This window comes from Eptatretus burgeri, chromosome 5 (assembly GCF_056783735.1).
Source record: "Eptatretus burgeri isolate ZD-2024b chromosome 5, Ebu_testis_v1, whole genome shotgun sequence".
NCBI lineage: Eukaryota > Metazoa > Chordata > Myxini > Myxiniformes > Myxinidae > Eptatretus > Eptatretus burgeri.
The window spans coordinates 80,634,242-80,657,184 of NC_140965.1; the positions used below are offsets into that span (position 1 = coordinate 80,634,242).

The 22,943-nt window shown below is 44.4% G+C and overlaps 1 protein-coding gene across 3 annotated transcripts; it reads left to right on the forward strand.

The window, feature by feature from the left end:
- The first annotated feature begins 281 nt into the window (after window positions 1-281).
- On the forward strand, window positions 282-22,233 carry LOC147026807 (OCIA domain-containing protein 1-like). Of its 3 annotated transcripts, none has more exons than XM_085882602.1 (8): window positions 282-715; window positions 4,864-4,945; window positions 10,275-10,376; window positions 10,565-10,694; window positions 18,384-18,451; window positions 18,573-18,653; window positions 19,336-19,503; window positions 21,594-22,233. In XM_085882602.1, exons 1-8 carry the CDS (start codon window positions 671-673, stop codon window positions 21,629-21,631), a joined length of 714 nt encoding a protein of 237 aa, XP_085738728.1. In that variant the 5' UTR covers window positions 282-670; the 3' UTR covers window positions 21,632-22,233. The 3 variants fall into 3 exon arrangements, with proteins under 3 accessions (XP_085738728.1, XP_085738726.1, XP_085738727.1); XM_085882600.1 differs by having other exon boundaries at window positions 288-715; window positions 4,817-4,945; XM_085882601.1 differs by having other exon boundaries at window positions 289-715; window positions 4,817-4,945; window positions 18,576-18,653.
- The last annotated feature ends 710 nt before the right edge of the window (window positions 22,234-22,943 follow it).

The window sequence follows — 22,943 nt, forward strand, 5'->3', positions numbered from 1 at the left end:
TCTCCACACACATTCTTTATCCAAGTCTCCCTCCATCTTCGCCTTCAACTCTGCAGTTGTTGATGTTCCCCCTCTTTTTCTCTCCTGCTCATTTTGTCCTGTCACCTCCTGATCCGTTCACTGTTCTAATTCTCGCTCTTTCACGAGCCTCGACGATGTAACACGTCTCTTGATCGCTTGCCAAGCGGCTTACAAAGCGGTTCATGCGGAATGCCTTACGGTTGGCTTGTCAAGCGATAGCAAGCTGCTTGCTAACGGAACACACCCTCAGCACGAGGGAGCCTGGAGTGTGCTCCTTTCAGTCAACTTGCTCTCGTTTACCGTTCCTTATTAACCGTTCGTTGGTTTGTTTGTTTGAGCGATTAACATCGAGTGAGCGACTCGACGAGCACTCCACGAGCTGCTCGGTAATGGAGTACACCCCGGGTGAGGTCAAAGTTCACCGGAAGCCGTCCCTCCTCCTCAAGGGGTTGTTTTAACTGAGGTACGGAAACCGAGGCCCAGCGTCAGGAAGCGATGATCGTGAAATGTGGAGATTGGAAGGAAAGTGAAAATGAAGTCTGGATTCTATTTAATTACATCACCACACGGAACATTTGTTAATTACCCGACAGGGAAAATTAAATGAAAGGAATTCCCGGATTTCACGGGAATTTAAAAACCTTTCCGGATGTCCGGTTCGAAGGACGTAATGGCGTCTGGCGGGACAGGACAGGTGAGTGAGAGAGTCCTTCAGTGGAGAATTATTACAAGTTATCAGAGTTAAAATGTTATAATTATGATTCCATCGGGTTGATTAGAGACTCGTTGTTCAGAAAGGGTGTTGCACGCGCACACGCGCACACACACACACACACACATACACACACACACACACACACAGACGTACACACACACGTACACACACACACACACACGTGTACACACACACACACACCCACACACGTACACACACACAGGTACACACACACACACGTACACACACAGACGTACACACACAGACGTACACACACACACACAGACACACACACAGACACACACACACAGACACACACACACACACACACACACAGACACACACAGACACACGCACAGACACACACGCACAGACACACACGCACAGACACACACGCACAGACACACACGCACAGACACACACGCACAGACACACACGCACAGACACACACGCACAGACACACACGCACAGACACACACGCACAGACACACACGCACAGACACACACGCACAGACACACACGCACAGACACACACGCACAGACACACACGCACAGACACACACGCACAGACACACACGCACAGACACACACGCACAGACACACACGCACAGACACACACGCACAGACACACACGCACAGACACACACGCACAGACACACACGCACAGACACACACGCACAGACACACACGCACAGACACACACGCACAGACACACACGCACAGACACACACGCACAGACACACACGCACAGACACTCACGCACAGACACACCCGCACACGCACAGACACACACGCACACCACATGCACAGACACACACGCACAGACACACACGCACAGACACACACGCACAGACACACACGCACAGACACACACGCACAGACACACACGCACAGACACACACGCACAGACACACACGCACAGACACACACGCACAGACACACACGCACAGACACACACGCACAGACACACACGCACAGACACACACGCACAGACACACACGCACAGACACACACGCACAGACACACACGCACAGACACACACGCACAGACACACACGCACAGACACACACGCACAGACACACACGCACAGACACACACGCACAGACACACACGCACAGACACACACGCACAGACACACACGCACAGACACACACGCACAGACACACACGCACAGACACACACGCACAGACACACACGCACAGACACACACGCACAGACACACACGCACAGACACACACGCACAGACACACACGCACAGACACACACGCACAGACACACACGCACAGACACACACGCACAGACACACACGCACAGACACACACGCACAGACACACACGCACAGACACACACGCACAGACACACACGCACAGACACACACGCACAGACACACACGCACAGACACACACGCACAGACACACACGCACAGACACACACGCACAGACACACACGCACAGACACACACGCACAGACACACACGCACAGACACACACGCACAGACACACACGCACAGACACACACGCACAGACACACACGCACAGACCCACACGCACAGACACCCACGCACAGTCACACACGCACAGACACACACGCACAGACACACACGCACAGACACACACGCACAGACACACACGCACAGACACACACGCACAGACACACACGCACAGACACACACGCACAGACACACACGCACAGACACACACGCACAGACACACACGCACAGACACACACGCACAGACACACACGCACAGACACACACGCACAGACACACACGCACAGACACACACGCACAGACACACACGCACAGACACACAGACACACACACACACAGACACACACACACACAGACACACACACACACAGAGGCACACACACACAGAGACACACACACACAGAGACACACACACACACAGACACACACACACACAGACACACACACACACAGACACACACACACACACAGACACACACACACACACAGACACACACACACACACAGACACACACACACACACAGACACACACACACGCACAGACACACACGCACACACAGACACACACACACAGACACACACACACACACACAGACACACACACACAGACACAGACACACACAGACACACACACACATACAGAGACAGACAGACACACACAGACACACACACAGACACACACACACACAGACACACACACAGACAAGCACACAGACACGCACACAGACACGCACACAGACACGCACACAGACACGCACACAGACACGCACACAGACACGCACACAGACACGCACACACACGCGCACACACACACGCACACAGACACACACACAGACACGCACACACACGTACACACACGTACACACACGTACACACACGTACACACACGTACACACACGTACACACACAGACGTACACAGACACACACACACAGACACAGACACACAGACACACACAGACGTACACAGACACAGACGTACACACACACACACACAGACGTACACACACACACACAGACGTACACACACAGACGTACGTACACACACACACACACACACACACACACACACACACACACACAGACGTACACACACAGACGTACACACACACACACAGACGTACACAGACACACAGACATATACACACACACGTACTGTGAACAGTATTAATGGGAAACTAAGATTCTGTTGTGGGTTCTTTCTTGACCAAACGTGATCTTCTTTGCTCTAAGAAAGTGTTTTTAAGTTGAGGTTTATACTTGTTCGGGAATGTTTTTATTTCCCTTTTTATTTATTGTTTATTGTTTATTGTCAATGGACATTTGCACGTCTCGTTCAACACCTTCTCGTGTACTTTACTTTTCTGCTGAGTTTTGTTCTAGTCCAGGCTGATTGCTCTTTTTGGTCTCATCCATGACTGTTGCTGTGTTCTCTCCCCTTTCCCCTCTGCTCGTTCATACCCCTCTTGTTCATCCCCCTTGCTAGTTCCCCCTTCACCCCCCCGCTAGTTTCCCCGTTCATCCCCACCCCACACTACTTGCCTGGTTCATTCCCTTGTTTGTTGCCCCATTCATTCCCCCGCTAGTTCCCCCGTTCATCCCCCCCCCCACTACTTGCCCCGCTCATCCTCCCCCCCAAGCTAGTTTCCCCGTTCATCCTCCCGCTAGTTGCCCCGTTCATCCCCCACCCCCACTACTTGCCCGGTTCATTCCCCTGTCTGTTGCCCCGTTCATCCTCCCGCTAGTTGCCCCGTTCATCCCCCCACTACTTGCCCCGCTCATCCTCCCCCCCTCCAAGCTAGTTTCCCCGGTCATCCTCCCGCTAGTTGCCCCGTTCCTCCCCCACCCCCCACTACTGGCCTGGTTCACTCCCCTGTCTGTTGCCCCGTTCATCCTCCCGCTATTTGCCCCGTTCATCCCCCACTACTTGCCCGGTCCATTCCCCTGTCTGTTGCCCCGTTCATCCTCCCGCTAGTTGCCCCATTCATCCCCCCACTACTTGTCCCGTTCATCCTCCCCCCCCCCCACGCTAGTTGCCCCATTCATCCTCCTGCTAGTTGCCCCGTTCATCCCCCCCCCCCACTACTTGTCCCGTTCATCCTCCCCCCCCCCCACGCTAGTTGCCCCGTTCATCCTCCTGCTAGTTGCCCCGTTCATCCTCCACCCCCCCACGCTAGTTGCCCCGTTCATCCCCCACCCCCCACGACTTGCCTGGTTAATTCCCCTGTTTGTTGCGTCACTGCTCCAGTTTCCTTTCCCATTGTTGTTGACTACCCAGCTCTTCCATAAGCCTCAATTTTGTAGAAAACTCCCAGAAATCAATCGATTGTTTCACATATTTTTTGAAGAAATGTAATGTACTCTCACTTTGCTGGATTGTTCGTTTTATGGTTTTGTACAAGCTATGAAAAATGAAGTTTTTAAGCTGTGTCTTGTTTACATTGCCCATTTGGTCCTTTGGTGTTAAAGAATGAACAATTTCTACGATTGAAGGATTGTATGTTACAATTGTGATCACATTTAAAATGACTAACATTGATGCATCAAACATCATCACATATAAACAAATACAACTTGTGTTTGAATTCCCAGTTCCTGGCTTTGATGCCAATCATTTCCTCACACCTCCATTCACGCAGGAGAGCATACAACCATACATTTTATCCGAGGAAGAAATGCGTGTGATCCAAGAATGCGGCAGAGAGGCCATGCTCTATCGAGGTAACGTTTGTCAGGAGGAGGCTAAGTAACAATTACCGAACTAGTGTTATTGGCACACTGGCAGCTAACAGCAGATCCATTTTGGGACTTGGGGTGGTGTAAGTGGAGAGACATTTTGGTTTAAGCACTGTCAAACGACGAGGTATGCACACTTGTGCTTTGAGTTACTGGATTTTTATGAAGATACCGTAACCTCCATTTCCCCCGATGATTTCAAATACTTTTTTGTGTGGTTGGGAGGGGGGTGGGATAATCCCCCTTTCCCAACTCTCCCCCTCCCATGTACTGTCTGCCCCCCTTTATAAAAAAGAACAAGAAATATAGTAATCAGAGATTGCAGACCCTCACCAGGGCTTGTTTTGTATGGTGAATTTTGTGTGGTGTGTATTGATGTGTTACGTAATTAATGAGACATAACTAGAACTGCCACTTTATAACTGCTGGCAGTGATGACCAGGTACCAAGATGTCCTGCTTTGATGCAACCCCGCTTTGATCGGACACTTGACCCTGACCCGTGATGTTTTTTTTTTTATTATCAAGTTGAATTTCGAATTGGATTTAAATAAATTCAAATCAAATGGAAGACCAAATAGGTTCAGATCAAATAGAAGTTCAGATCAAATCAAATAGAAGACCAAATAGATCAAATAGGTTCATAAGACCAAATCAGAAGGAACCCAAACAAGCAAAAAGCAAAGATGAAGTCATCAGGAGGAACCTGGATAGGATTCACATTTTAGCTGCTACTACTCTACCCTCAAACCCATCCAGGCACAGCCAAGTGAGCCATATAAAAAAATAACCCAGATGAAAGAAAATTAAATAATTCTGGCTGCCAGACCTTGTGTCCGACCAAGTTGAAATTTAAAATTTGTATTCCCCTTCACTACTACATCATAAATGTGAAGCTTCACGTCGATTGATTAAGCGCTTCCAGAGAAAACATTATTTAATATTTTTCTTCAATCCAATATGGCTGCTAAACCATGTGACCTATCAATTATTCCTGAACAAACTTGTACACCCATGGCGAGGGGCACATTTGTGTGAGGTTTCTCCTCTATCTGTCCAGCCGTCTGGAGAAGAAGATAGGTTTTAGGGTAAATCCAATATGGCTGCCAAACCATGTGACCTATGACATCATATGTGTGAACCTTTTGTTCCTCATGGATAGACGGTCATACGTGTAAAGTATCACCTCAATCTGTTCAGCCACTTCAGAGAAGATTTTGAAGGATTAAAAATAACAAAAACAATATGGCTGCCGAATCATGTGACCGATGACATCATCAATTTTTTTGTGTGGACAATTTTATCCTGAGATGACCCTCAAATTTTTTTCTTGCTGTTTGGCATTCTACATGTACAATTATGACGTCATAAAGAAGGCACCGATGACATCATAAAAAATCATATTCCCCATGAGGAGTACTTGCTACGTGCCAAGTTTAAATTTTTTTACTTGGTGCGGTTTCAGAGAAACAGAGGTCCAAAGTTTTTTTCCATTTTTCCTCCATGTCTGCCACACCACGTGACCTATGACGTCATAATTATCATTAAAACATTCTACACGAGTAGTCACTCCTCTGGGTGAAAATTTCGTCTCAATCTGCCAAGCAGTTGCGGAGAAAAACAATAAAGTTCTGTGTGGACAAACAGACAAACGGACCCAAATGCAATAGCCTCTCCTTCGGCGAGGGCAACAACAAGGAAACACTCCATTGAATGAATGGAGTGAATAGCTGTTGTTAAAGTGCAACAAAGTCAGCTGTACACCTACATTTGCTGGGGACAGGGTTTCAAACTTGTGTGTCATCCCCAAGTTCACTTTGCGATTCTTATCATCTTGTTTGATGTTTATTTTCATCTCTTTCCTTGTTGCTCTTTCTGTTTAGCCTAATCTCAAAAGGATGGAGCAATGTTGGATATTACTTAAGTAAAAACGAAATATTTTGACACTCGCTGTCTTTACTTGAAAAGGCCAAAATCCCTGATCCCTCCCTTTTCCTGCCAACTTCCACCCCACCCCCCCTCCCTGATCATGTTTATGCAATCTGCTGACCACTCTTCAATGAACCTTGAGAAGATCATCGACAATCATGATACCTCTACATCTGGTCTTGACTGCATCAGCATTGAAATTTTCAAGATCTTCACTCCTTGGCTCTTATTCACAAGAAGGGTTCCAAGACATCCATTGGAGTACAGACTCATCAGCCTTCTCCCCATCAGAAACAGTCATGGAATCTATCATTGCTGCAGACCCCAACGTTATCTCTTTTCCGACTCTCCAATCTCTAATCATCAATTCAGCTTCTGCCCAAGATATTCCAAAATGGACATGTTGCTTCCTTTAAATCGACAATGGATGGATGTACTACATCTCAAACGAGAGATCATAACCATCTGTATGAACACCTCTCGAGCTTTTCATACTGCCTTGCACCCAACCTTACTTTCCAATCTGTCTGCTAATGGTATTCGGGGGCCTCTACTTGTAGGTTGCCAAGTTTTCTCTGCAAAGATCCCCATCTTGAAGTGTGTGTCCTACAAAGCTGTGTTTTAGAATGGAACTTATTATTGGTCAACCTCGATGGCCTCACCGCTTTCTTGGCCAATCCTCCGTTCAATTTTGTGGATGACTCCACCCTGTGCAGAACAATATTCCATACTTTTCAGAGGCAGACGACTGCAGCACCGGTCTCTGTAGATCTGGAATATCCTTGATCATTGGTAAGCTGCCTTAAATAAGTCTTTCAGAAAAATCCTACACTCGTACTCTGGCCCTCCATAAGGATCAGCTTTTGAATCCAAGTGTACCAATTTGGCCAATGCCCGGAGGAGGTGCAGTCCGTGAATAACCTATGCTTCACGGTCTGTCACAAACTGTCTTGGCCATGCATCATATCGCCAAACTGGCTTCTAAGGTAGACTGTCACTTTGGTACTCTCAGCAGGACTGAGTCCATTGTGAGCTGCTCACAGCTAACTATAAAGACCTTGATCTGAAGTAACATGGAAATCCCCACTCTTGGTGGCTGCTGTCTTGCTCCCCTGGAAGATTCTGTGTTATTTCAGGAGGTGGTCAAGCATCTCTCAGGAGGAAGCCAAGTATCAAGGTCTGCTTTTTACTCATTGCAGGCAAATTTATGGATAGTTTTCCATCTTCTCATTTCTGACCTTGTTCCTCGAGCTCTCTTGTCTCTCCATCCTTTCCCAACCAGCTGAGGTTGCACTTCTTGTTCCAGAATCCACACCTGATTACCCTTCCCATTCCCATGCTAAATACATTACCACCAAACCTTCATCCTTCTATTCTCTCGTCTGTGGAACCGACTCTTGGTGTCTGTTGTCTTGTTCCCCTTCCTCCAGTCTTTCAAGAGTGCTGCCCATCATCACCTCATGCTTTCTCCCTTAACCAGCCTTTCACTCGTCTTCTTTCATTGACCTTTCCAACTGTGAACCCGTTGCTGGTGATGTAATTTCTGCTCTGTTTTTGTAACTTTTGTTCCATTTGAACCGAGTTGAGATTTGTAGTTTTCATGTTTTTTGTTTTGTATGAAATACGTGTTAAAGTATATGTGCCATATGTAGATTGTACTAATTGTAGTTCATCTTGAATGCTAATAAAGTCCAATAATGAGGTTAACCAGATTCGGTGGTGTAAACAGTTAGAGCATCGGCTCAAAGTCTGGAAGGTCAGCGAATCAAAGCCCGGCCGAGTCGTACCAAAGACTTTTTAAATTGTCCATGCTGCTTCCTTGCTTGACGTTCAGCATTTAAAGGATAGAGCACAGACAATCCCCATAGGTCGGCATCCATGGGGAGGAGGAAATTCCTTCCTCGGAAATGCCCCGTTGAGTGTGGTGAGAAATGAGGTGCCATTGTTGTGATGTCGCTGGTACTCTGTGCCCCAGGAAGTGACTGATTCTCCCAAGCTCAGTGGCTTTGTTTGTCTCGTATAACCGTCAGTCCTGTGTTGACTTGTGCATTCGTCTGTACGTCTTCATGTGTGTGTGAGACGTGTGTTCGTGTGTGGCAGCTCCCCAACAAGCCTGAGAACTTTAAAACGAATGAACTACGACCTTGTGATTATTGTTGGAGGTGTTTTTTTTGTTGGTGTTGGAGGCGTAGTGACCATGCATTATTATTCTTACTATTTTTTTTTTTTTGACAAGCGTACATTTTTATTTATTTTATTTGTCATTTTGTTATATTGTTCAGTGCCGAAGCAGAAATTCCGAGCAAATTTTGTTTATTCTGGAAATGAAACGCATCTTGTGAGTTGTGACATCATCTGCAATCAGCTAAACCTTGTTGTTTTGAAAATTTTCAGGGATGGGTCTTTTCTGTGTACACAAGATGGTAGAACTTGATGTGTATACTTTTCATTGTCGATGTTGGCATTTCTTTTGATTTGAGCTTGCCAATGCGGGACTTTCAAAATGATGACTTTTCAAAAAAGTGTGTGTGTGTGTGTGTGTGTGTGTGTGTGTGTGTGTGTGTGTGTGTGTGTGTGTGTGTGTGTGTGTGTGTGTGTGTGTGTGTGTGTGTGTGTGTGTGTGTGTGTGTGTGTGTGTGTGTGTTAGATGGGGCGCTTTGAACCTGCCATTACTAGGGTGAAATCTGTAAATGAAAGTCTTTTAAACGTAATTTTCAGGAAGCACAGCATCGTCTTTCCAATTGCAGACATACATTAAATGAATCACCAAGCCTGTCATGTTCAAAAGAAACACTCCCGCAAGGTTCAAAGTCCACTCACTGGCAACGGTGGTCGAGGGTTTGGGTAACATGTACCCGTCCATAGTTTGGGCCTTGTACCTGTCCATGTCATCAGGAGTCTGCAGTACGGGCAGCTGTAAGATCTCAGTCGTGTCAGTGAGCTGAGGAAGTTATCCAACTCTTTCGTCGTACAAAAATGCACCCCTTTCTCCCAGGTACATTTCCAAGTTATTTTCGACTTTTAAGAAGCTTTGTGAGCCATTTTCGGTAACAATCCTTATCTCGCACGATTTCCGTTAGAATTCCCCGATAGCTGCTGTTGCTTGGGGTTTCTGCGCATGCACTCAAAGCGTTCTGGGGTGGATCGTGTTATTTGGAAAGTCCTGTTTTGGCTGGGCTAGTCCCGAGATACCAGCATTCGACACGGGTGTGGCGCTTGTCAGTGAAATGCAAACCCATCAAGTCGAGCTTGGATTCAGTGAAACACAGACGCTAACTTCATCTGCATTCCTTATTTGCATGCTTGCCTGTGGTAGTGTTCTGTGTTCTTGTTTCTCATCTGTACTCGGTCCACCTGTCCTTGCACCCCCCCCCTCTGCTTTCCAGGATTGCCAGCTGCCGTGGTCTGTGCTGGTATCACCAATGGTTTGGTGCAATACGGGATGCTACGTACATCCACGCGGTTCGGACGCGTACCGCACATCCTCCGTAAGGGAATTGTTTGTCTCAGGTTCTGTCAATGTCAGTTGAGCTTCATCATACAGCTTGGGGCTGCCGGAAATGACAACCTTTTATAGTCTGGAAAGATGATGGTCATATGATTGGATAGTTATCATGGATTTATTTCTGGTAACATGCACCAGTAAAGTTAACTTGCTGCCTGATGCTCTGTCCAGTTGCAGGGATTACTGGCTTCCTCTTCGGAAGGCTGCTGTATATCTCAAAGTGCCGTGAAAAGATCATGCGTTTGGAAAATTCCCCTCTGGCTGAGTCCTTCAAGATGGGACAACCACTTTCGCAGTTCACGTGAGATGGCACAGTTGACGTGACACACACATGGACCCTCGTACTTCCAGAGCACCACAACTGTTGTTAATACTCTTGGCTGTTTCACTGGAAATGGTTTTCTTTTTGCACATTTAGCAGACACGTTACGGTGTCAATTGTTCAGTAATATTTTTTATTACACAGACCTTAAGCCATGAGCAGTTCAGTGGTTGATTGGGAAGAGCCTCGTTGCATTACCCTTATGAGTGTGGGTTTGATTGGTATGGCTGCTCAATGTAAATCTGTGTACGCTGTGACGGACTGGCGACCCATACGGGTTTATTCCATCCTTGTAGCATCAATGACTTGGCCTGATGCACTCTGACAAGAGTATGGGCTTGTGTGTTATTTATGTTATTTTATTTTGTTTTTATTTAGCTATCCATCCATCCATCTACCTATCCACAAAATGTACTCTCATGAAAGAGCAAGCTGAACGATGGCCAAAAGACAATGTGCCAACAGTGGGGCAACAGGCAGATACAATGGGTGAGGGAATGAATGAACAGGCAAAAGAGGAAGAGAGGAAACACAGTAACCTCCAAGAGGTTGTTTTAGGGAGGTGGGGCAGTTTAATGTTGTTCTCATAATCCAAAGTGATGGAAGATGTTTTTGTGTAAAAGCTGTGCTGGATATACTTTTCACATTGCTGATAGAAAGTATCATGGAGTGCGGTAGTACTTCATATGTCGGGATGGGATGGGAAAAAAATGGTCACATCATCAGATGTGTTTAAAAGCTACAAGAGTGAAGTTATAAAGCTTTAAAAGCCATACCGTTTATTATCGAACATTGTCATAACCAGCAAGAATGAAAAAGACACCAGAATACATTGCGAAAATCCCAAATCGAGAGATCGTGGAATTGCTGAATTTTTCATCCACAGAATTGTTGGTAAATATCAACCAGCCAAGCACAATCAATAATGGCTGAAGCAATTACAACAATTGCAACGGAAGGAAGCGAAATTGTGTCTTTGGTATTGTACCTCTGCCATAGCAAAACAAAATTATTTAATTGGATGTAAAAATACCAGCACATTAGCCTAGTCGTAGGGTGATTGCATCACCTCCTGCAGTAACACACACACACACACACACACACACACACACACACACACACACACACACACACACACACACACACACACACACACACACACACACACACACACACACTTCTGTTTGACTTCCTCTACCAAGTCCTCAACAAAAAAGCCTCAGCCTCCCTGTCCCAACGCTGTCCCATCTTTGCTACCCTCCCAACCCTGAGGCATCAATCCCCCTACAAACCTCAACTTTCCCCTTCCAAAGCTGTCCAATCTTTACTCTCATCCTCCTCCCACACACAAAACCAAACGGGCATTCCTACCTCGAAATAGCAGAATATTTAACATTTTCTGCTCTCCTATCATGCCATCACCAACTTCACAGACATCCGTCACATTCACCTGCTCAACTCAATTTTAAGAGAAAATAGTTGGAAATAATAGCAAGGACCTGCGTAACCTCTGGAGTAAAATCACTGCTCGAGCGAAAGGATTCTAAAATTTAAATGCTAATGGGTTATAAAAGGTAAATTCTAAAGTTTAAAGGGTTCATAAATTGGCAGTATAGAAATTGTGTGTGGAATCAGGTGGACTGTCCAACCAATGGGTGGAATTTACATGCCGAACGGATGCGCACACGGCTCCTTTTATTGTAGTATAGAATACAACCACAATACACACCGTTTACGCATGTGCAGAGTGAGAAACTCTGCCGTAAAACTCGGTCTCCCGTAAAACTCACTGTTTGCCGTGAAGTCTGTGATGGATTGTAAGGTATGACAAAAATGCATAATTTCCAATGGAAAAAGGCCTCGTAGGTCTGCGGATGCTTTTATTGAGGTTCACAAGTCATACCGGTTATTGAAAAGGGCATTCTAAATTTACCTTTCCATTAGACCATATGCATACTATTGTTCAAGCAAATTGAGCAGTACCTTATCCTTGTGTAAATAGATGTGATCATGTAACCCCCTTTATGAGGCATATGTAATGTTTATGACATGTACACAGGGTAGGGAATGGAGGAAATTGAATAGCCAACATTAAGAAAAAGAACAGAAGGGAAGATGATAGAAATGAGGGTATATCTTTATTGTGTACATCTAGGTAGGGAGAAAATTGAGGAAAATAAGAGAAAATGTAGCATAGTAGTAGAAGGAAAGGAAGTGAGCGGAGTTTGCGAGAGAAAGGAAGGAAGATTGGGGGGGGGGATATAGGAGATGAGGATAGAATAGAATGGAACTAGCAGAAAAAGGAGAGAGAGTAAAGAAAAATTCTGCCATGTTGGCATACAAAATAGGTGACTCCAAAAGTAGCAGAATGTCTGAGTGGAGACAGATTGGACGGGATATTGAGAGAACTAGGGATGGGACTTGTATGAGATATATCGTTAAGGGAAATGGGGGTTTGGTTTCCCCATGTAAATGGCCCTCAAAAGTAACTACTGGATGCTGACGTCATTGGCATCCAGATCACAAAAAATAGAGTTAAACTAGAGGGGGAGCACTCGGTAGAGTGCAAAACCTCCGCCGCCAATACTGCGAGGTCACTCAAGTGAGCCTGATATCCTATTCATTCAATTTGACGTCAACAGTGCTCACAGAGTTATAGTTTGCAACTTTCCCTTTTACTTTTAACTTTTACATACTCAATTCATTCGTCATAACTAGATTCCTTGAGACAAAAATTGATTTTACATGGGTATATCCACCTGAAGTTCAAAAATCAGCCGCAATTATAATTCTGGCATGTTTTTTTGTTGGAAATCACTTATAACATGCAGAAAAAGAATCGAAATTTTGTTGAAAAAAAAAGTTGCAAAATTTTGTTTGTTTTTTTCTCCTTTTTTTGTCTAACAATTTTTTATTTTTTTTGGTTGGAAATCACTCAAAACATGTAGAATTGCAATAAAAAAATCAATTTTTTTTTCAAAATGGCCAAAACGGATCACACTCGACTGAACCACGATTGAATAAACTAAACTAGATCGACGCGCATGTAGCAATGGCAAAAAAAAAATCGAGCTTTTTTTTTGAAAAAAAAGTTGCAAATTTTTTTTTTTTTTTTCTCGAACAATTTTTTTGGGGGGGGGTGGTTGGAAATCATTTAAAACATGAAGAAATGCAAAAACAAAAATTCAAATATTTTTTCAAAATGGCCACCATAGCGGCCATATTGGACTTTGGGCATAGTCCAAAATCTAACGGCATGATCCTTGGACCATACCGAACCCCCTCCCCCCCACCAAGTTTCGTCGAAATCCGTCGAGGAGTTTTTCCTTAATACTGTTCAGAAACAAACAAACAAGCAGTCATAGACTGGAACTTACGAAATCGTCAACTTGACCTCTGACCTTGTCTAATAAAAGCTGTCTCGAGAGAAGGTAGCGACGCAAACCAGAAGTTTCTACGATGATTCTGTACCAAACCATCAAAAATCGAATGTTTTGGATGTTTGACCTCACTGTGACCTTGACCTTTGACCGATTTCGACCAAAATCTAATCAGCACTAGCCATCACCCTCCTGAATCGCGTGGTGTAATTTGACATTGGTAGCTTCTTCCGTTCTCGAGTTATCTGTACCAAACCATCAAAAACCGAATATTTGACCTCACTGTGACCTTGACCTTTGACCGATTTTGAACAAAATCTAATCAGCACTAGCCATCACCCTCCTGAATCACGTGGTGTAATTTGACATTGGTAGCTTCTTCCGTTCTCGAGTTATCGTGCCTACAAACAAACAAACAAACAAGCAGTCATAGACTGGTACTTACGAAATCATCAACTTGACCTCTGACCTTGTCTAATAAAAGCTGTCTCTCGAGAAGGTAGCGACGCAAACTAGAAGTTTCTACGATGATTCTGTACCAAACCATCAAAAAATCGAATGGTTTGGATGTTTGACCTCACCGTGACCTTGACCTTTGACCGATTTTGACCAAAATCTAATCAGTGCTAGCCATCACCCTCCTGAATCACGTGGTGTAATTTGACATTGGTAGCTTCTTCCGTTCTTCGGTTATCTGTACCAAACCATCAAAAACCGAATATTTGACCTCACTGTGACCTTGACCTTTGACCGATTTCGACCAAAATCTAATCAGCACTTGCTATCACCCTTCTGAATCACGTGGTGTAATTTGACATTGGTAGCTTCTTCCGTTCTCGAGTTATCGTGCCTACAAACAAACAAACAAACAAACATACAAACAAACAAACAAACAGAAACGGAAGTCATCAATATACTTATGAAATCTTTAGATTTCATAAGTAACAAACAAATGAACCAATGTCACCCGCAGGGTGACCTGTATCTTGCCAAAAGGTGACTACGTGTGACTTCTTTAAGGTCACACTGAGGGGAACAGAGCTGCTATCCACCAGGAGCGACTCCTTGAGGAATATCTGCCTACGAGAGATTCCGATGAGAATCGTTCTACAGAGTAGCCATGAAAAATATGCTTTTGCCTCATAACGTCACCAAATGATGTCATAATGTCTCAAGCTTGATATATCTAGAAAGCACTCATCGAGGTGTTCAATTTGAAGTATTACACGATATGGTTCCTAAAACTTAAAAATTTGACCTTGGGGTCAAATATGTTTGACCTGAGGCGCTAACCATGAAGGTCAAGGCCAATCGCCACCAAAAATTAATCAGCTGAGCGCCAGACCATGAACTATATTCCCATGAAGTTTGAAGACTATCCGATCAAAATTACTCAAAAAATAAGGGTTTCGTCGACTCCCCTGATTTGCAACAAAGTGATCTTGACCTTTGACCTTGACCTTCAAAATTTTGTGCACTGAAAGGCACCTCTATAGGCCTCTGATATGCGAAGTTACAAAAATTTCCAATGATAACTGTGCTCTGCAGAATTTTTTTATCCGTGATTACAGACAAAAAAAAACAAAACAAAAAAAAAACCATACAAGCTGACTAACATATCTTGCAAAAACTTCGTTTTGGCAAGATAACAAACAAACAAGCAGTCATAGACTGGTACTTACGAAATCGTCAACTTGACCTCTGACCTTGTCTGAAAAAAGCTGTCTCTTCAGAAAGTAGCAACGCAAACTAGAAGTTTCTACGATGATTCTGTACCAAACCATCAAAAATCGAATGTTTTGGATGTTTGACCTCACTGTGACCTTGATCTTTGACCGATTTTGACCAAAATCTAATCAGCGCTAGCCACCACCCTTCTGAATCACATGGTGTAATTTGACATTGGTAGCTTCTTCCATTCTCGAGTTATCGTGCTTACAAACAAACAAACAAACAAACAAGCAGTCATAGACTGGTACTTACGAAATCGTCAACTTGACCTCTGACCTTGTCTAATAAAAGCTGTCTCTTGAGAAGGTAGCGAAACAAACCAGAAGTTTCTCCAATGATTCTGTACAAAACCATCAAAAATCGTAACGTCGACCGAAGCAAAAATCTCCATTTCTCCATGCAATTATTTAATATTATTTTATCAAAGTCACAAAACCATAATATTCGGCCATCCACCAACAATCTTTGCATAATGTGATGGCTTAGCGAGTCAGGCATGCGACGATAACCTTCATTGGGATAAAAAATGACTTTTTAAACACCATCTTTATCGAAAACACAGTCAGCGCGCACACGCAAAACCTTTACGTGACTCAACGACTCGTCTGCTCGAGCGCACTGCACCACGTGACGAGCCGTGACGCGGCGAGTGAAATATTTTTTATACAATCTTAAAACGTCTCCAAAACATCTGATTTTTACCAGAATTTCAACAACCGAGTGTTAAGCGTCCGAAGCGATCGCAAAAACCGAAGACAAAATTAAAATCAAAGTTAAAACGAACTCGTAACGTCGACCGAAGCAAAAATACTCCATTTCTCCACATGAATTTACGGAATTATGTTTGATCTCACTGTGACCTTGACCTTTGACCGAGTTTGACCAAAATCTAATCAGCACGAGCCATCACCCTCCTGAAGCACGTGGTGTAATTTGACATTGCTAGCGTCCTCTGTTCTCGAGTTATCCTGCCTACAAACAAACACACACACACATATACACACACACACACACACACACACACACACACACACACACACACACACACACACACACACACACACACACACACACACGACGGAAGTCATCAATATACTTACGAAATCTTTAGATTTTGTAAGTAACAAACAAACAGACAGGGGTGAAAACAGTAACCTCCGTCCATCTTCGATGGCGGAGGTTAACAAGTCATATCAGGAAAAAAACTGGAACGGCACTCAGTGGGGTGCATACAGTGGGGTGGGGTCAATCGGATGAAAATTGACAATTTTAGAGATTTGAAAAAGTTGCTGACCTTTGGTCTATGATGACCTTTTGACCTCAAAAATAAATAGGATTCTTGTTGGACGACCAACTCTACCATTTGGTGAAGTTTCGTGAAGATCGGTTTAGAATTGTGACCTGGAGGCGATCAAAGGTGAGAGAGCAGATTAACAGAAGCGATCAACATCGTCTTTGTCAAAAAAAAAAATTGCCAAGTAACAGAGAGACATACAGGAGTGAAAACATAACCTCTGTCCACCTTTGGTGGGCGGAGGTAACATGTAGGAACGGAATCCCCCCCCCTAAAAAAAAACAACCAAACAAGGTATTAAGGAATTACACCACAATCCTTTTAAAACACTGCCATCACAGCATCTTTTGTCATTTTTTTTTTTCATTCTCAATCCCACAGCAAATATAAGATATAATTACACCGACCCACACTGCAAATCTACAACTATCTCTAACATAGACATCTTCACACAATTGTTGCTGTTGCCACCTTTAACAAAAATGTCAAAATTATCATGATGGCAATCCGTAAAAGGATTGTGGTGTTGTATTAAGGTGTCATTCCTACCTTATCATTCCTTCCCACTTTGTTTGGTTGTTTTTTTGTGGATTCCATCCCATCATTTGTCTTTTTTATTTTTAATGTGTTTTTTTTCTGACTTTTATTACATGAGAAATGCCTGTATCGTCAGAATACCCAACTACTGTGGGTGCACTTCCAAAATGGCTCGCACTGGAAAGTTCAAGAGTTGCCAGCATAGCCTCATCATATTTTTGTCAGGCCGAGGTGTCGTGAGCTAAAAGTAAAAATGGCAGTGGCCTAGGATTGTGTTGTTGCTAAAACGGAGGGTTGTGATCGTGTTTGAGTAGGACGGGTAAGGACCACCACAGTGGTTACGAGTAGAAAATATCAGAAATGGAGGTCTTTGCAGGCTATTTGTGTAGACTAAACAAGGCTATATTTTGGAGTGAAGGTCTTTGTAATAATATAATACCATTCCTTTCGTGCCATAAAGGTGCATAGTGGCTGCCAAGGCAGTTTCATTACAAGTGCAGTCCTGGATGGGTCGTCACTCCGATGCAGGTTACCCCGAATGGTTATTCGTTATTTTGCCAACCTCAGAAGGATGACAGGCTGAGTCAACCCCACGTGGTGTTGATTCAGCGGCCAACAGGGGCTCAAACTCAAAACCCTTTGGTCCCAAGCCAGCCACCTTAACTGCTAAATGAACACCAGGCTAAAGGTCTTTGTAAACATCAGCAATTGTCGTGTGACTTGCAGGAGGATCCAGGAACAGAGAGGTACAGTGCAGGATAGCCAAGAGGAAGAGAGCTCTCCTTACACCTCAGGTACTTTATTGCTTTGTTGGTATCATTATTATTATTATTATTATTATTAATTACAATAGTACATAGTTTGCAATGGATGAGATCTGATGTTCTGTTTTTTGTATCTCAACTCTTTCTGTAGCAGATGATGCATTTGGACAGTTGGACCATGACGATTATAACCCCAGTCTGCTTGCTGAAGACACACCCTTTTCTTTGGAATGTAAGTGCAAATGGCTGTCACAGCACCTGGGTATTGTACAACAAAACCGATATTACGTGGTCACTCCCACCAAGTAACCGCCTTCCCTTAACACATTGAGCTTGTGTTGATTGATGTTTTTAACACCATCTCGTAAACCTAGAAAGTGCCAGTTCAAGTTCATCAGAAGACGATAGTCTTAAAGATTTGGAGTGTAAACTTCTGGAAACTGAGCTCATCTCGGGGGACTTTGGGTCAAGTTTGAGCTTCAGGGAGGTGGTGTTCTACCTTCTCCATCTGCTCTGGCCTAATATGTGAGGCCAGTCCACATTTTAGGGTTGACGCTTATTACCCTGAACGCACCTTGGGGTGGGCATTCAATTGTTATCTTTGAAATAGCAACACCGCCTGAAATTATCCTAACCGAGAAGGTGTTGCAGTAATTGGGGTTCTTCCCAAATGCTCTGACGTCAGCACCAGGTTTATGACTTCAGGACTAAAATGTTATAATGAAACACTGGCTATTAAAAGCAAGTGACAACATTACTGATGGCTCGTATAATGAAAGTAATACTATCTTTGATTAATCTGTGTTTAATTTTCTCGCTGGCTAATTTGGTTGTTACTGTCACCATCTCTCCCCCCCCCTTCCCGGAATCTGTTTCTTCTGAAAATTTATTGGTTGGGGGGTGGGGGCGGGCAGCTGTCGATGAGCCGGAGCCCGGAAATGAACAACGAAAGCACATCACATATGACGAGCTTCGTTCCAAGAACCGTGAGCGCTTTGAGGTAGTTATGGGACAGCCACCGACGACCAGGCATCCTGACCCTCGTACTACCTTCCCGGTTGATTCACAGGACACAAAACCTGGTATGAGAAGATATGTTTGTACTTTCTTTGGATAAAACAAAGGATTGGGCATCGTGATTTTGTGAAACAATGGACGGGGCTAAAGGTGGAGAGTGGGGGAGGCAAGTTCGGCGACGAGCGGGGGAGGCAAGTTCGGCAACGAGCGGGGGAAGCTAGTCCGGTGGCGAGCGGGGGGGGGGGCGAGCTTGGCGAGCGGGGGGGGCGAGCTTGGCGAGCGGGGGGCGAGCTTGGCGAGCGGTGGGGGCGAGCTCGGCGGCGAGCGGCGGGGGCGAGCTCAGCGGCGAGCGGCGGGGGCGATTTCAATGATTTTGCCAAATCTTTTTTGCATACGTCATATGCATTGCCAAGTTTGGATGAGATCCATTGATAACTGGAAGAGTTAGCAAACCAACAAACAAACTGAGTGTTCACACATTTTAGTTTTGATATTAAAGGTAGCTGTGCATGACTACGAGGGCTGTTCAAGTTTCATGTGGATTAAAAAAAACATCTTGGAACAGGTAAAAATAATAGTTATATCCTGAAATTTTGTGCAATGGTCGTCTCTACCCTGTGCAAGTCATACAGTAAGTGTCATCAACGCTGGTCAATGCATTTAGGGTTGTTGTGTGTCTTCGGACAGTTCTCTCGAACAATCCCGTGGCATTGAGACAGCCGATTTATCATCCAGGAGTGACCCAGAGATCCTCCAACATCCAGGACTGTTTACCCCCACCTTCATTAAATCAGGGCCACTACAGACAGACAGACATACATAAGAGGGAAAGGGCCGCTCCATGGGGACTGATCGGTACTCTGACCGTGACCACACTGCCCTGACAAATCCAGGAAGCAAGGAATAATGGGGACGATTTGCCCCCCCCCCCGACTTGCATTGGGAGTGGGGAGTGGGGGGGGCACAACCACCACGAAGAGGCATCTCCGATAGTTGCTGCATTCAGGGTAAAACAGGATGGTGATCAACATTGTCATGTATGTTGTGGAACAGAGATGGATCGTTAATTAAATCAGTTGTGAAGGAGATCGTCAAACATGATCGTTCATTCCAATTTGAAATCCAAGATTGTGAGCACCAAAGCGACATCAAGTTTGGTTCAATCCACGTGGTTTCGTTAACATTGGAAAACTATAGATGTACAGACCTGCAGAGACTCATTACGCAATCATGTGAGGTGAGCAACACACAGACATTATCTCAGGGCATGACTTTACCGCAGGATAATCCTCGCCCTCACACAGCGGATATAACCACATCTACTCCAGTGAAGATGCGTTAGGAAGTTCTGAATCATGTGCCATACAGTCGAGTCTTGTCACCTTGTGGTTTCACCTATGGACCACTCAACATCTGGTGGAATTAATTTCATAAACGATTACATCAAAGCACGTCTCCTGATATGGCTGTGCAGCCATCCCAGCGATATGTAAGCAGAACGTAACCAGACGTCAATGCATTAACCGTCGATAGGGCAAGTGTGCCCCTGTCGCAGAAGGTTGATTGCCTTGTGAAATAGAAACAATTTCATCACACTACCTTGGACTTTTTATTTATTTATTTATTTTTAAATCACAAAACCGGTTTGGCCAGATCGCCGAAAGATACGCACACTTGCCTCTAAGTTTCACAGGCACGGTGATTCATCAACGTGTGTGCTGTTCTTCTGATGAACATTAAACGGGTGTCCTATCCTGCCGACATTAGTCGATGGACATTAAATATCCCACGGTGTCCTTCGCAAAGAGTAAGCGAGCTATCGCCGGCACTATGACCAAATTCCAAATTCTTACCTTGACTTCCTTCGTTAGATTGGCGACCTGACCATGATTGTAGCCTCGTATCTGCTTCGGCAGCACCAACGCTTGCATTGGACATAGTACATGATGATGATGATGATGATAATAAAATGTCCACATTAACCTTGAACCATCCTCATATGATATTGTATGATCTAAGGTTAGATTCCATGATTGAAAAGCCAGGACTTTTGGAGATGTGCACATCAACCAAGCCCTATCCGATACCATTATATGCAGTCTGGACTGTCGTGCACCTTTGAGGGCCTCATTGTGGTTTTGATCTTCGTGTGCAGTAAAGAAGAACAAGTATGGAGACTTGTGGGAGGAGTGAGTGCAAACCGGTCGAGTGTCTTGCCTTTCTGAAGCGTTGTGCCTTTCCAAGGTGCCGTACGCCCTCAGAGTGCCGCGCGTATCGTGAGGCCATCGGTAATTTCAATCCATGCAACGTGAGCCGCAGCTTTCCTCTAGCGTCGCAAAGGTGCAGCGAAGCTCGGCTGGTGCTGTCTTGTGAGAATGACAAGGAAGGGATGAATTGCTTCACAGCCTTGGCCTTGGTTGTTTAATGACATGAATATTTACTTCATAATTAAACATTGAACTATTGAAGCCAGTTCCATTCATCTTAAATCTTACCATAAACATCTGTGTGCTCCTGAGGCAGGTGTGTGTGTTCTGTACCTGTATTTTTGCGTTGATTACTCGTTTCTTGTCACCTCACTTGTTTCATCAATTTAATGTACATTTTATTAAGTACATGTCAATTTAAATACATCCGGATGGCCGTCTCCCAACCCCTTGTCCCCTCCCCCCCCCTTCCCACATGTTGCTTCCCTTGGCAAGTGAGAATGCTGGATTTTGTTTTTTCACTTGCCATTTATAGCACTGTACATGTTTTTAATCTCAAATTTAGAAATAAATTTGATTGTGAGTTGCCATTGTGTTTTGATCTTTGCTATGGGAATACGTAACAACAGGAAGAAAAACCTTTTACAGTAATTAGCACCTGTATAAGCACAAAGGATGATATTGAATAAAAAGATAGTGACTAAGTACACAACTACAAGGGGGTACAGATGCATATATGATTTGATATGTCCTTGTAGTGGGCTTCCTGTGCCTGGTGTAGTTTCAGATGATTGGTTGATCATGATGCTGGAGCTGGTAGGGGCTAGAGAGTAAAGAGTGGGGGTGAAAGACCGGAGAGCAGGACAAATTTTAGTGGGGGGGGGAGTCGCTTCCAGCTCCAAGTCCAATGACTTTGTCTCCCCTCACATATATGTTCGTATGTATGTATATATGTGTGTGTATGTATGTGTATGTGTGTGTGTGTGTATATATGTATATATATATATATATATATATATATATATATATATATATATATATATATATAAATATATATATATATATATATATATATATATATATATATAGTTACGGAAATGGCCCTTATTGGACGACTAAATATAGGATTAGCTCAGATCCCCCATTAAATGCATGTATAGCTAGGTTGTGTGGTAAAATGGACGTAACATGTGTGTCGGGAGGTGTAACAGGCTGTATTATTGTTGTGCGGTGGTGGTGGAACGAGAACTCCCTCTTACTCTTCCCCATCCCGGACGAAGCCCCGCCCAGTCGGCTGA

Coding starts and splice junctions, on each gene's coding strand:
- LOC147026807 (XM_085882600.1), top strand. CDS start 625: ATGAAAGGAATTCCCGGATTTCACGGGAATTTAAAAACCTTTCCGGAT. Junction 716..4,816: donor CGTCTGGCGGGACAGGACAG/GTGAGTGAGAGA, acceptor TTGAATTCCCAG/TTCCTGGCTTTGATGCCAAT. Junction 18,654..19,335: donor CACACCCTTTTCTTTGGAAT/GTAAGTGCAAAT, acceptor GGGGGCGGGCAG/CTGTCGATGAGCCGGAGCCC.